At 44.3% G+C, this 13,017-nt stretch overlaps 1 protein-coding gene and 2 long non-coding RNA genes across 7 annotated transcripts in view; 1 reads left to right on the top strand and 2 right to left on the bottom strand.

The window, feature by feature from the left end:
- Window positions 1-6,324, bottom strand: part of LOC147797797 (uncharacterized) — a 29,739-nt gene extending 23,415 nt beyond the window's left edge. Inside the window, exon 1 of the long non-coding RNA XR_015426913.1 lies at window positions 5,982-6,324. This is a non-coding gene — a long non-coding RNA (uncharacterized LOC147797797). The remainder of the gene's footprint in view (window positions 1-5,981) is intronic.
- LOC147797795 (uncharacterized) lies at window positions 2,021-10,875 on the top strand. Of its 5 annotated transcripts, none has more exons than XR_015426912.1 (6): window positions 2,021-2,096; window positions 7,014-7,146; window positions 7,386-7,727; window positions 8,069-8,192; window positions 9,160-9,263; window positions 9,725-10,875. It is a non-coding gene; the product is annotated as an uncharacterized LOC147797795 (long non-coding RNA). The 5 variants fall into 5 exon arrangements; XR_015426909.1 differs by lacking the exons at window positions 2,021-2,096; window positions 9,725-10,875 and adding exons at window positions 6,458-6,624; window positions 9,380-9,463 and having other exon boundaries at window positions 7,386-7,645; XR_015426908.1 differs by lacking the exon at window positions 2,021-2,096 and adding an exon at window positions 6,460-6,624 and having other exon boundaries at window positions 7,386-7,645.
- LOC147797796 (uncharacterized) lies at window positions 8,125-10,457 on the bottom strand. The gene is made up of 7 exons (XM_087142751.1): window positions 10,382-10,457; window positions 9,708-9,917; window positions 9,360-9,605; window positions 9,152-9,228; window positions 8,870-9,047; window positions 8,354-8,703; window positions 8,125-8,214 (listed from the first exon to the last, which is right to left on the bottom strand). The coding sequence occupies exons 1-6, from the start codon at window positions 10,429-10,431 to the stop codon at window positions 8,616-8,618; spliced, it is 849 nt and encodes a 282-aa protein (XP_086998877.1). The 5' UTR covers window positions 10,432-10,457; the 3' UTR covers window positions 8,125-8,214; window positions 8,354-8,615.
- Window positions 10,876-13,017: the final 2,142 nt, after the last annotated feature.

Below are 13,017 nucleotides of genomic sequence, written 5' to 3'. Positions count from 1 at the left end.
GACCTAGCAGGGACTTAAGATTGCGCAGCGTGATTTTCTTCTGATCGAGCACACTAACAATCGTATTTTGTAAAGCAACTTGCTTATCAGTCGGGATTTGAATCTGTCGTGCCAACCGTATCGATCCCTAAACCCAGGAAAGTGAGGTTCGTAGCTGGACCTTCGTTTTTTTCTTCCGCGATGGGTACCCTGAATCGACAAACTACTCTGAAAGATTGGAGGGAACGTGCGCACTCGTCATGACTAGCACAAACGAACAGGAAATCATCCAAATAATGCACAGTGTTAGGAGATTCGGCCACCTTACGAGTACAGTAATCACAGAAAATACTGAACCGCTCGAAAGTAACACAGGATACAGCACAGCCCATAGGCATGCATTTATCGAAAACAAAAATAAAATTGGCCGTTATGGGGAAGACCAAGCATATCAAAATCGCTTGGATGGACGGGAAGTAAACGATATCCAACTTAGCCATCAGGGCACTGCCTGGTAAACCTGCCATCATAGTTATCGCCTCAATAAAACTAGTCTATGAAACGGTGGTGTCTGCGGGATCAATGAAATCATTCACCGATCTGCCGATAGGGGACGACAAATTATGGATTAACCGAAATTCAGCCAAAGTCTGTTTGGGCACCAGGCCCATAGGTGAACAACGGAAATGAGGAAGAGGCTGGGACAAAAACGGGCCAGCAACGCGACCCAAAGCAACTTCACGATCAATTTTTGACTGCAGAATGTTGGGATGTTTGCGAGCAACCCTGGTACTTGAATAGCCTACCATGAAACCGCGTAAAAACCTTCTTGCAAAATGTGGGGAGTCCTGAGTGTTGGGGTAAGCCCGTAAAAAAGGGAGCATACTACTTAGTTTTACTGGGGATGATGCCAGCTGCCAGCACCCGCGCTGTGTCGCGAGACTGTGAGTTTCCCCGACAACGGGTTGCAGGGGTGGCCAAATGCCTTGCAGGTGGAGCAGCTATGCGGGAAGCTGCGACACAAGGGGCGATTGCAACTGATTGCAAAATCGGACCAGGGGTTGGCGGCAGTGGAGGGGGCACGCTTACGTTGCTGGTACGGACTAAAATTATGCTGGTGCGAAACGGGCTCACCAAGCAGTACCAGCCAAAGTTCGGCATCAATAGTTGCCTAAGAGCGCGACGGCACACACGCCTGACGCAATCGAAACTGGATGTCGTACTCGCGCCAACCATACCCCACATAACGAAATGCTGCAGATCGAATACTGTCTGCGTACTGCAGTAACGAACAAGCGTGGGTAGGATATCGCAACAAATACACAGATCCAAAAACTAGAAACGCTGACGTCCACTGTTCGATAGACATAATATGCGGAGCCTACTTATGCGGACGAATCTGCCAATGTGGGGACTCATTGGACCCGATTGTAAAACGCATCTCGTCAAAGGAATTATCCAAGCCCGTGCCGCGCGACGACTTCCACAAGGTTCCGAATGCTACGTTCTCCCCCCCTCCAAATTTTGTCTTTTAGATGTTGAGGAATCACGGCCCCGAGATCGTCACAGACGATTGTTAAAGCCATATTCGCATTTCAACTTGTTTTTCAACTCAAACGTAGTTTAGAAAATAGTCTTCTCCACTCCTGCACCCTCCTTCAGCTATGGCCACATTCCTAGGTGACTATATTGTATTCATTGTCAATGTGTCATTGGTATTAATGTAGTATTCATTATACTGTTTTGAAGAGGAGAGTTCCAAGAATACTGAATCAGAGGTATGTGTGACTGTTTTACTATGTGATCTAATTTCTTGGGATTATCAGTCTGTTTGGACTACTTTGTTATGCACGTACTGATGATACGTGCACATGTATGTAACAGGAAAAAGTATATAGTGTTATATTGATATTGTAGCGAGCACGGCTTGAAATGCGCTGCGTGCGTGATCACCCCTTGTTTACCGCGGGTTGCCATGCAACTGGCGCGCGAACTGGTCGTGGTGCGGCGCGAAATAAGCTGCGTGAAACACTCTCTGGCTGGCTCTCAACGAAGCAAGATTGCTCTCACGTCCGTGTCCGACCTACACCGCCGCCCCCAAATTGGCTGAGAAAGTTGTAAGTTCCCAAGAAACAGAGACGCAATAAATCATTCAAACCCGTAGAATTGTGTGTTGGTAATTATTTCTTCAGTTATACGTGCCATCTCTGTCCTGTCCTGTCTGTCTACAATCTGCACCGTACCTAATCCAGTGAAACCTTAGGCCGCGTCGAGCGCGTTACACTGGCGGCAGCGGCGGGATTGTGTCCCCATGTTCTTGCATGATTGACAGAATTTACCTGAAAAATTACCTCGGAAAGCAGCAGTGGTGTTTACCGAGCCGTGGTAGGGAACAACGGGTGGCCTTTGAGCGGAAGACGGCAGTGGAGTTACCGAGCCGTGACGACGTACATGTACTTTGGGTTGCTTGTCCAGTAAAACGCGGTAGTGGTGCATACCGAACTGCTGTGTGTACATGTGTGTGTGTGGCTTAGGAGTCACACGTTGGACCACGCTAACTGCCCAGAACCAACTAACCGGAGCTGACCGCCCGGAGCCCGACCGTCCGGAGCCGACCGCCCGGAGTTGACCAACTGGAGCCAACCGCCCGGTTTGCTTTTTTTTAGCCGGATTAAAGCCCAATAGTCATAATGCAAAATACACGGGTTGAAGATTCAACCATGTTAAGGACGAAGTGATCCTGAGTAAACAAGAAGGGAACCCCCGACTGGTAACAAAACAGACCCCCGAATACAACACGTGGCAGGACTCGGGTGTGGGTATTGCGGGAAGTTTGGGCGTAACTGGAGACCTCTGTTTTTCGAAAACAGAAGCAGAGGGTGGCAGGCGATGGGGGCCAGCTGGGTTGGTCCAATCGGGGCACCAGGAAATGTTGAAAGCCTGCAAGCGACTGTTGGGTCCACTCTCACTTCCTCTGCGAACCAGTTAAACCCCAAGGAAAATAGGCCCTCAGTTTGCAGGACAAATGAGGACAGAGCGAGTTCTATTGACCAGGCCAGTGGCTTGCCACGGGTAGAGGTGGTGGGTCGGAACCCACGTGGATGGTCAAAGGAAGTTCCTTTTGCGACCCCTCCTACAGAAACTTTCTGGCCTGGACAGAACCTGAATGGGAGAAATTTTGACCTGCCGGCGACACTACCCGACCAGCCCAGCACATTCGACAATTGGCAGAGGAACTGTGAAGACGGAGAGACTGATTTGCCTCAGATCCAAGGTTACACGCCACCAGTCGACACAAAAGGCACTATCCGCCCACCAATTAACCAAACGCTAGGATTATCGCCCATCATGTCAGCAGCCCCTGGCCACACTGGGGCCCAAGAGAAGGCAACTGGACAAACCGAACCCCCGGTACTATCAACCCCTAAAAGTGAAAAGGCGACGGGGGAGGTTAAGCTGGAAAAGAGCCACTCGGCAAAGGAAAGACCAATCATCAAACCGGACCGCTACGATGGTAAGACACCATGGAAGCCTTACCTTAAGCACTTTGAGATGTGTGCTGCAATAAACGGATGGGACGACAAGGCAAAATGCCAGTACCTTGCTGTGCTGTTAACAGGGTCAGCACTGCAGACTGAGTAGTCTGCAGGCTGAAGCAAAGGATTACAAGCGGCTTGTGAAGTCTTTGGAGTCCCGGTTTAACCCCTTAGGCAGGAAGGAACTTCACCGAGCGCAGCTCCGGAATCGACGACGGAAACCATAAGAAAGCCTGGCGGAGATGGCAGAGGAAGTTTGACAGCTCGTGGAGAAAGTTTACGCCGACTTACCGGAGGATAGCCGCGACAGAATGGGACGAGACCACTTTCTGGATGCGCTCCTCGACAGTGAAGTACGCACGAGAATCATCCAGATGAGAACCAGTTCGCTTGATGAAGCCGTGGCAGCTGCTGTGGAACTGGAGGCACTGTACAAGGCCGAGAAGGAACGTCGATCTGCAGATGTTAGAAAGGTCAGAAGTGCCACTGTAGAAGCAGTTCAGGCTGAAAAACCAACCAGCGAAGCCAATGCTGCAGCAACGGATATACAGCGACAACTCACAGATATCATGGAACAACTGAAGAAACTAGGAAAACAAGTAGACGACACCAAGAAGGCCGCTTGGAACAAAGGAAATCTGCTAAGAAGGGCGTCCAATGCTTCTGGTGCCAGCAGTTTGGTCATATTAAAGCAAAATGCCCAGAATCAGGAACAAAGGGAGCTCAGGAGAACGGGCAAGGACAAACAGCAAAGGACAATAAGGGGGCATCTGGCAAACCACAGAGCCAGGAAAACCAGTAGGAGCTGTTCCTGAGGGCCAAGGGACAGCAGAAAAAGAGGGGCCCAATTTTGAAATGCAAGCTGAGAACGTTGCTGCTGTGGTCGGGAAAGGACTGCACTTAGATGTTTTTGTTAATAAAGTTAGTGTCGACGCACTGGTGGACACGGGGGCTACAGTGTCTCTCTTGTCAGACAAGATTGTCCGGAAATGGTCTGAGGAGAATCAAGCCATGCTGACAGCCACTGATATTAAGGTTCAGCTGGCGGATGGCAAGTCTTGCCCTATTGCTGGCGAAGTAGAAGCTGAGTTACAGTTGGCAGGAAACTGTGTAAAACATCGGTTCATTGTAGCTTCGCTTGGAAGTGATGTGCTACTGGGATTGGACTTCATGAAAAATGAGCAATGTGTGATAGATATGCTGCCTCTAAGGGAGACGGCTGACAGACAGCAATGTGTGATAGATGTCACAAACAGATGTCTCGAGTAGGGAGGAATTATGCTGCCTCTAAGGGAGATGGCTGACAGACAGCAAACCTGTCGGGTGACTGTTTTGGAAACAGTCGTAGTGCCTCATGGGACAGTAATGCTTGTTGCGGGAAGTCTTGAATGTAGTGGCATAACTGTTTCCTGCGGGATAGTTGAAGCATCTGAAACACTTGCCAACAAGAGTAACGTAATGGTAGCACCAATAGTAGTGAGCACTGATACCGATGCCATAGCCCTCCGCCTGCTCAATCCGGGAAGGGAACGAGTAGTCCTTTATAAAGGAACCACAGCAGCCACGTTCAATGTAATAGAAGCTATTGGCCCCTCTCTCACCACAGAAGACAGCCCCTTAGAACAAGCGGGAGCTGTTAGAACGGCTGTCCAGGGGGAGAATGAAACTCTAGAATGCTCGAACAACTCCACTGTGCCCGAACACCTGCAAGGCCGGTCCTCCAAGCTACTCAGCCAGCAGGAAAGTCACCAGTTGAAAGGTCTCCTTTTAAAATTTCCGGACCAGTTTGCTAAACATGAAGGCGACCTCGGGCAGACCGACCTAGCTAGACACCGGATAGAGACCAGGAATGCAGCTCCCATAAAACAAAGACCGAGGCGCTTACCAATTCATCAGAAAGAAGTTGCCGATACTGAGATAGAATCCATGTTGAAAAGGGGAATCATCACACCTGCTACGGGGCCTTGGGCCACACCCGTTGTCCTGGTCCGGAAAAAGAATGGGAAGATGCTGTTCTGCGTCGATTACCGGCGGCTGAACGCCATAACAAGGAAGGACGCATATCCCCTTCCTCGCATAGATGAGATAATCGATATGTTGTCTGGGTCCAAGTTCTTCTCTACTTTTGATCTTGCCTCGGGATATTGGCAGGATATTGGCAGGTGCCAATGGACCCTGACCATAAAGAAAAAACGGCCTTTTTCCACCCCCAGCGGTTTGTATCAGTTCGAAGTTATGCCCTTCGGACTGTGCAATGCGCCTTCCACATTCGAGCGTGTAATGGACCGTGTGCTCCAAGGTTTGCAGTGGCAAATGTGCCTCGTGTACCTGGATGACATAAGTGTCTACAGCAGATCATTTCAGGAACACATGGAGCGCCTAGAGCTGATACTGACAAGAATAAGGGAGGCTGGACTCAAGTTTCAACCTAAGAAGTGCCAACTGTTTCAGACAGAGGTCTCATACCTTGGGCACATTGTCTCAGCTGACAGGGTGATGACAGACCCAGCCAAGATCCAGCAAGTGAAAGACTGGCCTGTTCTGACATCAGTTCGGGAGGTGCGCAGCTTCTTGGGACTAGCGTCTTATTATAGGCGTTTTGTGCCGGGGTTTGCTGAGTTGGCAAGGCCCTTACATAAGCTCACCGAGGCTGGAAGGCCATTCCACACGGCCGTCGCAAGGAAAGAAAAAGTGTGCGCCCTCAGTGTCTGCGCTTTGTCCAGTGAAAAATTGCGCTAACTGCGCGAGCGACTAGGCTAGTCTATGTTTACGTTCGGAAATTTTAATTTCTCATTTGCATATCTTTGTATCACCTTAATTTTTACCCTTTATTGAAATATTTGTAAAAGTATAAAATATTTAATTCTTAATTTGGACCTCAAAAACCGAGTTTTTGTCATTAGACGGGATTATTTTTGCCTAAAGCTAAATTTTGATTCGTCGGGAAATGTGTGGACTGTGGTCGAGGAGCGTCGTATTCAGCCAACCCAGAGAGTAATGATCGCTCCGAAAAAATGAGTTTTTTCTTGAAAACCAGAGTTCTCTTTCATAAAATCACAAGGCATCCGTATGAAGAAGATGTATTGAAGTACGATCAGAATGAAAGAAGGTAAAAGACAGCGGGCTGTTTTATGATATTTTCGATTGTATTTTGCCTTTTTCAGCACATCCTGGAAAAATCTCATGCACGTGCGCGTGCACAAACACGTGCATGTACATGTACATTACAATGTACACCTTATACACAGTACATACGAGTATACATGTATACAGTACATGTACATGTACGTGCATTACAAATGAATTTTGTTACGCACGTGCAACCACACATACATGTATTCTAAATCATTAAATGTTACAATAATTAATACGTGTGCTTTAGTAAATAGTAGGCCTACAAGTAATTACTAGGCCACATGGATATTGAATGTGAGGACCACAAATCTTCTGGTTTGTATTTCGATGCTAATAATATATTCCTTCTGTTTATCTTCAAAGTTCCTACACATGTACAACTGATGTATAGCACTGTAGGCCTACTCTGCTATAAGACAGATCCCGGATCCACTTCCATGGCATTATCCCTATCAACCATAAACAAAGGACTGGACAAACAGAAAGTAATCCACAGGTGGGTTCTGAATATATCGTCAAAATTGTGCAGAATTACTCCTACCTGAAAAGCACATTACAAAGTATGTATGAATGAACATGGTCTATATGTGATTTCCCATCACACAAGTATGTGAACAACTGCGATACTCTCGTTGACATATGCCAATATCAAGGGACTGGGTTGTACGTGTACATGTAAGTGAGAAATCCTATTGCATCATGTTCACTACTCTTCTACTTTTTGTCGTTTTGCAGGTGTGAACACTTTTGTCTGTACTTCTGGGGTGGTTGACAAGTGATGCCGTTGCATTGTTGTCATCAGACGCTTCAAGTCGTCCCGCATCCCTTGTACAACACGACCTGTTCTATTGAATTCAGTGTGGATTAACTCCCCTCCTTGCTCGTTGAGGAGACCAAAGCCAACGCCAAACCTGGACAACTGCTCGACAGCATGATTCTCCAGCAAGTGCATCTTGGGAGTGATGCTGCATTCAGGGAAGCTCTCTCCGTAGGAGGTCATGAAAACCTTGATGCATGTGTCTGCAAACAAAAAAAGTGTGAATCTGGACTAAACTTAAAAATTGATGCTTTATTTGAGTGAGTGAAAAAGAATGTTGAATAATTACCAACTCTCTTTAATTCATCTGGTGATAAAGCCCTTGCATGGTTTATCGCATGGTGTGTGTCAGCAAATTTGAGGAAAATATCCTCAAACTTGGACCCCATCGAAGCGGCTTCACGAAGGAACTCTTGCTGACATTTCAGTGGAATATCATCGTAGGACATATTCTGAAGAATTCTTCGTGGTTCACTTGTGAGATCAAAGATGACTTGAGGCTGTTCCAAATCAATGATGAGAGGTTGCAATTTTTAACGTACATGTATCAATAAAAAAAGCATATTGTAAATTTAATTATCTGTGAAATACTTTTTTGTAGTTTACCTGACAACACTTGTGCACGTGATTACCAACAAAGGCTTTGCCATGGTATGCCTGCCGTTCGACGTGATGCCTCTTCAGTACTGCATCAAGGCTGCCAGCAACTGGACCTGCACCGATTGGTATGTCTGTTTTTTCATTGCTCTGTGACAATCATGGAAAGTACGTGTAAATTTAAGCCTAAAGATCATCATGAAATTTAGTGTTACATATTGTCATAGTTTAAGTGAATGATAAAATTTATTGTGAGATTAACATGTACATGTATGCACAAAATTCTCACCAGTTGCTTTAGTTCGTTGCGAAGATTGAAAGCCCTGTTAGCCATTTGCTGAAACTTTCGATCAGCATTCTTTAGATTGCGTTGGAGGAGGTAAAGGGGCAGCTCTTCTTCAATCTGCTTGAGTTCAGCTTGCTTATTAGTTTTCTCTTGATCAAGCTGTTTTTGACGGTTGAACTCCTTTGCAACTTTCTGGTCAAAGTTTGTGGTGCCTGTACTTCCACCTCCTCTTCATCTGCATGCCTGACTAACAATTCAAATATCTTCAAATCGAGCATGTGGCATCTTGCTTCATGCATGTCGAAGAGCTTCTTAAAAATTTCAAGGGATATATGAAGACTAGGGAGAACCACCTGTACAATATAATTAATAAGAAACAAACAATTTATAATACAAATAAACAGGAAATCATTTGAAGATGCATTTATATATTCTGTAAATTTAAGATTATCAAATTGTGCATGTTTTGCCCACATGTACATTACATGTCCATTTTATTACACAGTGAGTTTAACGTACATGGTCAATTTCAATATTGAAACATCCTTGGACCTGGCTTTTATTGAGCCATCTGCTTCATATGCCATGTAGGATTCCAAAATGGACTGTAGGGTTCGTGGGGCTGCTGCTACCCACTCAGTGACTGGGAGTTGCATGTTGTCCTTGGATGTTGTGCAGTAGAGACAGCAATACCTAGCTGTAGATATAGAACAAGTATTAACCAGAATGAGTGCAGTATAGTGAAAACAACAAATGTAAAATTGTACATTTTAAAATTAGTCAACAGTGGTTTTTTTTTACCATTGCAGCTACATATTCCATACATCTTGGTCAACAGCTCGTAGTCGCCAAAGATGAAAAGGCGGAGTTTTTTGTCTCTGTAAAGAAGGAAGAGGCAAGAAAGGGGCACAAGGTAAGTCTTAAAATGTATAAATGTAATGCAATTAAACACAAATCCTCAAACGATCCACGTTTCATAATAATAGAGATTTCTTAATTTTGATTTTACCTCCACTTCTGGCCAATAAGTTGGGACACTTGCTCCAGGACTGGTGGCAAAGTTGTCTGAAGGTTTATGATGGAGTCATCACCCTCAAAACAAGCAAACACAACAGTGTTCTGCAAAGAATTGGGATGATGTGTGTTCACTATTTGGAAGGACATCTTGAAGGATTTACCTCCCTTGTCTCCTCCTATTTTGATCCATACTTCAGTCTTTGGGAGTACACCATTGTGCCAGGTTAGAGACCCACACCTGTAAAAGAATAGTTATGTAAAGTTGTCATGTCACATAGCAATGGATAAAATTCTCTAGGGAGAGCATTGTTCACAATCTCAGTATTAAATAAAAACTCACCTTTCATGTCTTTCCAGGTAATCCATAACCGGGTAGCTAAGATTCTTGACGTGGACAAAGGGAACATCTCGTGACTCTACACCATTGCATCCACAGGCCTTATCAGAATGGAAGACCAGTGGAATAAGACTTCCTGTGAGGTTATCGTTGAGGAGCACATTTTGTCGCTTTCGCATAGATGAAAACGTAACCCCCATGCTGCCAAGGTACCTGCCGAGGGACAAATTCCTTGTACAATAAAAATATATATTTTTAAATTTGTAGTGTTGCATGAAGCACAGTGTGCAATCATATACAAATACATGCACTTTATAGATGTACTGTACTTGTTTATGTGTACCATTGTGAAGATTTACTAGAACATGTATATGTCCATTTTTTGTGGTAGTTTTTTCCTGTACATGTACATGTGAATTTGATGTACATGTATAATTCAGATGTTACTACATGTATACACATACTTGACATATACATTTAATATTCCCAAAACATGTATGCATGCACATGTATGCGGATTTGTTATTGCCTGTGCATTTATGCATGATAGCCCCCTCAAAATGATGTATGGATAGTACATGTATGCTACATGTATGTCTATTTCAGAAATCAGTGCTTAGCAAGTGTAGATGGACGAGTTACTACCAGAGCTTCTTAAGCATGTATTTGTAACAAACCTCTTAATCTTACGAAGTTGCTCCCATGCTAGCTGGCAGTCTCTCATCATAGCAATTGAAGTGTCAAGGTCGGTGATTCCGCTCTGAGATGGGTTGGTTGCTGGTGTACTTTGAGGGACTTTATGTGATCTGTTTGGAATTTTCTGCACATAGGTTGGCTGTGTAAAGTTAAAGAATTGTTAAAAAAATAACATTTACAGAAGACTAGCATTTATTGTAGCGTATGAGAAAGTATTATATGGCATTACTGATGATAAACCAATGTTGCTTTAGTTTGTTTCTTGGGCTTGCACATGTATGTAGTGTACTTAATCATTCTAAATACCTTTGTAATATTGTACTATTTTTAACGTACAGTACGTAACATGTTAACGTAAGATGTAGAAGAAAAAAGATTGTCCTGCCCATTCTGTTATTTTTTGTTAAGTCTTGAATTTAAATTATTTTATTTTGATCTTTATTTCTGATAACATGAAAGCTGTGCGGTAATCCTATTTCAGTGTTTACTTTGTGTGCTTCAAAGGCAAAACAGCCTATGCTTAAGAAATAATCTACATCAAATTAATAATTAAAAATCACCCCCCACCCCCCCCAAAAGAGAAAAGGCTCTATTACATACCCGGCCTGGTGTTTTTAGGCGAATATCTTTTCCCTTCTGTGCACTAAGCTTTAGCCAAGTCCAGCGATCACTGACTTCTTCGATTTCTGTAGGAATAGGCCTTGCCTCTGCTGTGTTCCACTGCAACTTGTTTGAGAATATTTGCTGCTTTTGTGATCTCTGTTTTTGAATTCTGGCTGTTTGACTCAGTATGTGTCTCAATTACATTTGACAATTTTGAACACAGATCACAGTGGCATGGTGGTGTTTTGTTGAGCTCAGGAAAAACATCGGTTTGTCATTTGTAGCAATTTTCCTATTGTCCCACAGTTTGTGCAAACTGTTGTCAAGGTGCTCAACTGAAGCCTCAGAACTCTTTGGTGATGACGTTACACTGTCATGACTCACATTTGCTTGACATACAGGACAGGAAACAGTGCAGTTGTTATTGAATTGGAACCATTGCTCTAAACACAAGGAGCAGTAGTTGTGTTCGCAGGAGGTTTGCACTGATGGGGAGCTCAGGATGCACTGACATATTGTACATATGAAAATAGTCCTCCACTGACTTTTCTGCACCAAGTATGTCAAGATTGGGGGAACCGTGTACACACCATCTTGAGGAGCAATGTTGAATGAGTAGTCGATTTCACTGACAGTACCCAGTCTAACTTTCTCAACATTTGGAAGACCCTTCCCAGTGCGTTTCCTCTTTGCAGGGCGTCCTCCCTTCAGAAGATTACTGTACAGTTCACATGTAGTGCATACTCCAGTCCTTGAATGTTTTGGCCACTCGTGTGGGTTATATGAATGCGAATATCCGATTTTCTCGAGTTTGTTGCTTACAGTGAGTCAGTCAAGTTTCGAACACATCTCCAGCACAGTTTATTTGGATGTCTTGAAGAAGCATCTAGCCAGATAATTATACTGTACAATTTTTCCAACTCTTTCCTGTACCTTGCACAGTCAACTGCTATGTACGTGCTATTTGTATTTAATTTAGTGCACTACCTACGGCACAACTTCTCCAGTGCTTGTTGATGAAACTTTAACTGATTCATTGCTTCAATTTTTTAGCAAATATGCCATTGTTTACGTTACTCACTTAGTAATAAAGTATTTACCAAAAGCCGGAAAAATCTTCCTTCGTGGAGTTCCATTTGTGACCGATGTTGCTAGCGTTGGCCCTGCCCGCACAGCATGTATATGAACCAACGCAAGGAATGCATAGAGAATGCGGGCATCGATGTATGTATTTAGTCGAGTTCGTATCTCACGCCAAGACAGTGTGTACGTAAGTGAACGTGTGCAGTGTACATGTATGGCGCGTGTACATTTTCAACGGGGTTTGATGGGGGGGTCGTCGGAAAAGTCACATTTTCAAACCGATCTCCTACAAATTTCTCCGCTGTCTTTTTATTTATAACCCAGGGTTTCGAAATTTCAAGACCCAACTTTTTAAGAATTTAATTCCTTTTTGTGGGGAAAACCCGTCGTTTTTTCTTAAGAGACGATTTAGAATGGTTTGTTTTACGGCCGTCGCCAGATTTAAACGCACAGTAAAAAAAACACCTTTTTAAACCGACTGCAAGTCCAAATATTTTCTGATCATAGTTTATTTAATACAAATGGGCAGAAAAAGAGAGCCTCAATCAATGTGATTGTTTTTTTTCTAAAATGCATTCACAATAACAAAAATGCACTTTAAAATTCGATTTCCACCGCCCGTCAACGTAAAATATCCGCAATGTTGAATTCGGGTTTTTGTTTCATTATTGGAGTAAACGTTTGTTTGTAGCAAAAACTTAATACGCGTTGGAGTAATGGGCATGGAACGGCCGTGTCCACTGGAGTGAAGAATGCGAACGAGCATTTGAAGATCTCAAAGCGAGACTTGTTTCCTCGCCACTTCTGGCCTACCCCTCGGCCGTGGACCAATTCATCTTGGACACTGACGCAAGCGACTTTGGGATAGGAGCTGTACTGTCCCAACAAACAGGACAGTGCCGGGCGGGTAGTTGCCTATGCCAGTAGGTCC

Source organism: Acanthaster planci, linkage group LG10 (assembly GCF_054643075.1).
Source record: "Acanthaster planci isolate LZ-2023a linkage group LG10, COTS_SCS, whole genome shotgun sequence".
Classification (NCBI taxonomy): domain Eukaryota; kingdom Metazoa; phylum Echinodermata; class Asteroidea; order Valvatida; family Acanthasteridae; genus Acanthaster; species Acanthaster planci.
Note: the sequence above shows the minus strand (reverse complement) of the source record. Positions and strands in the feature narration are given on the sequence as shown.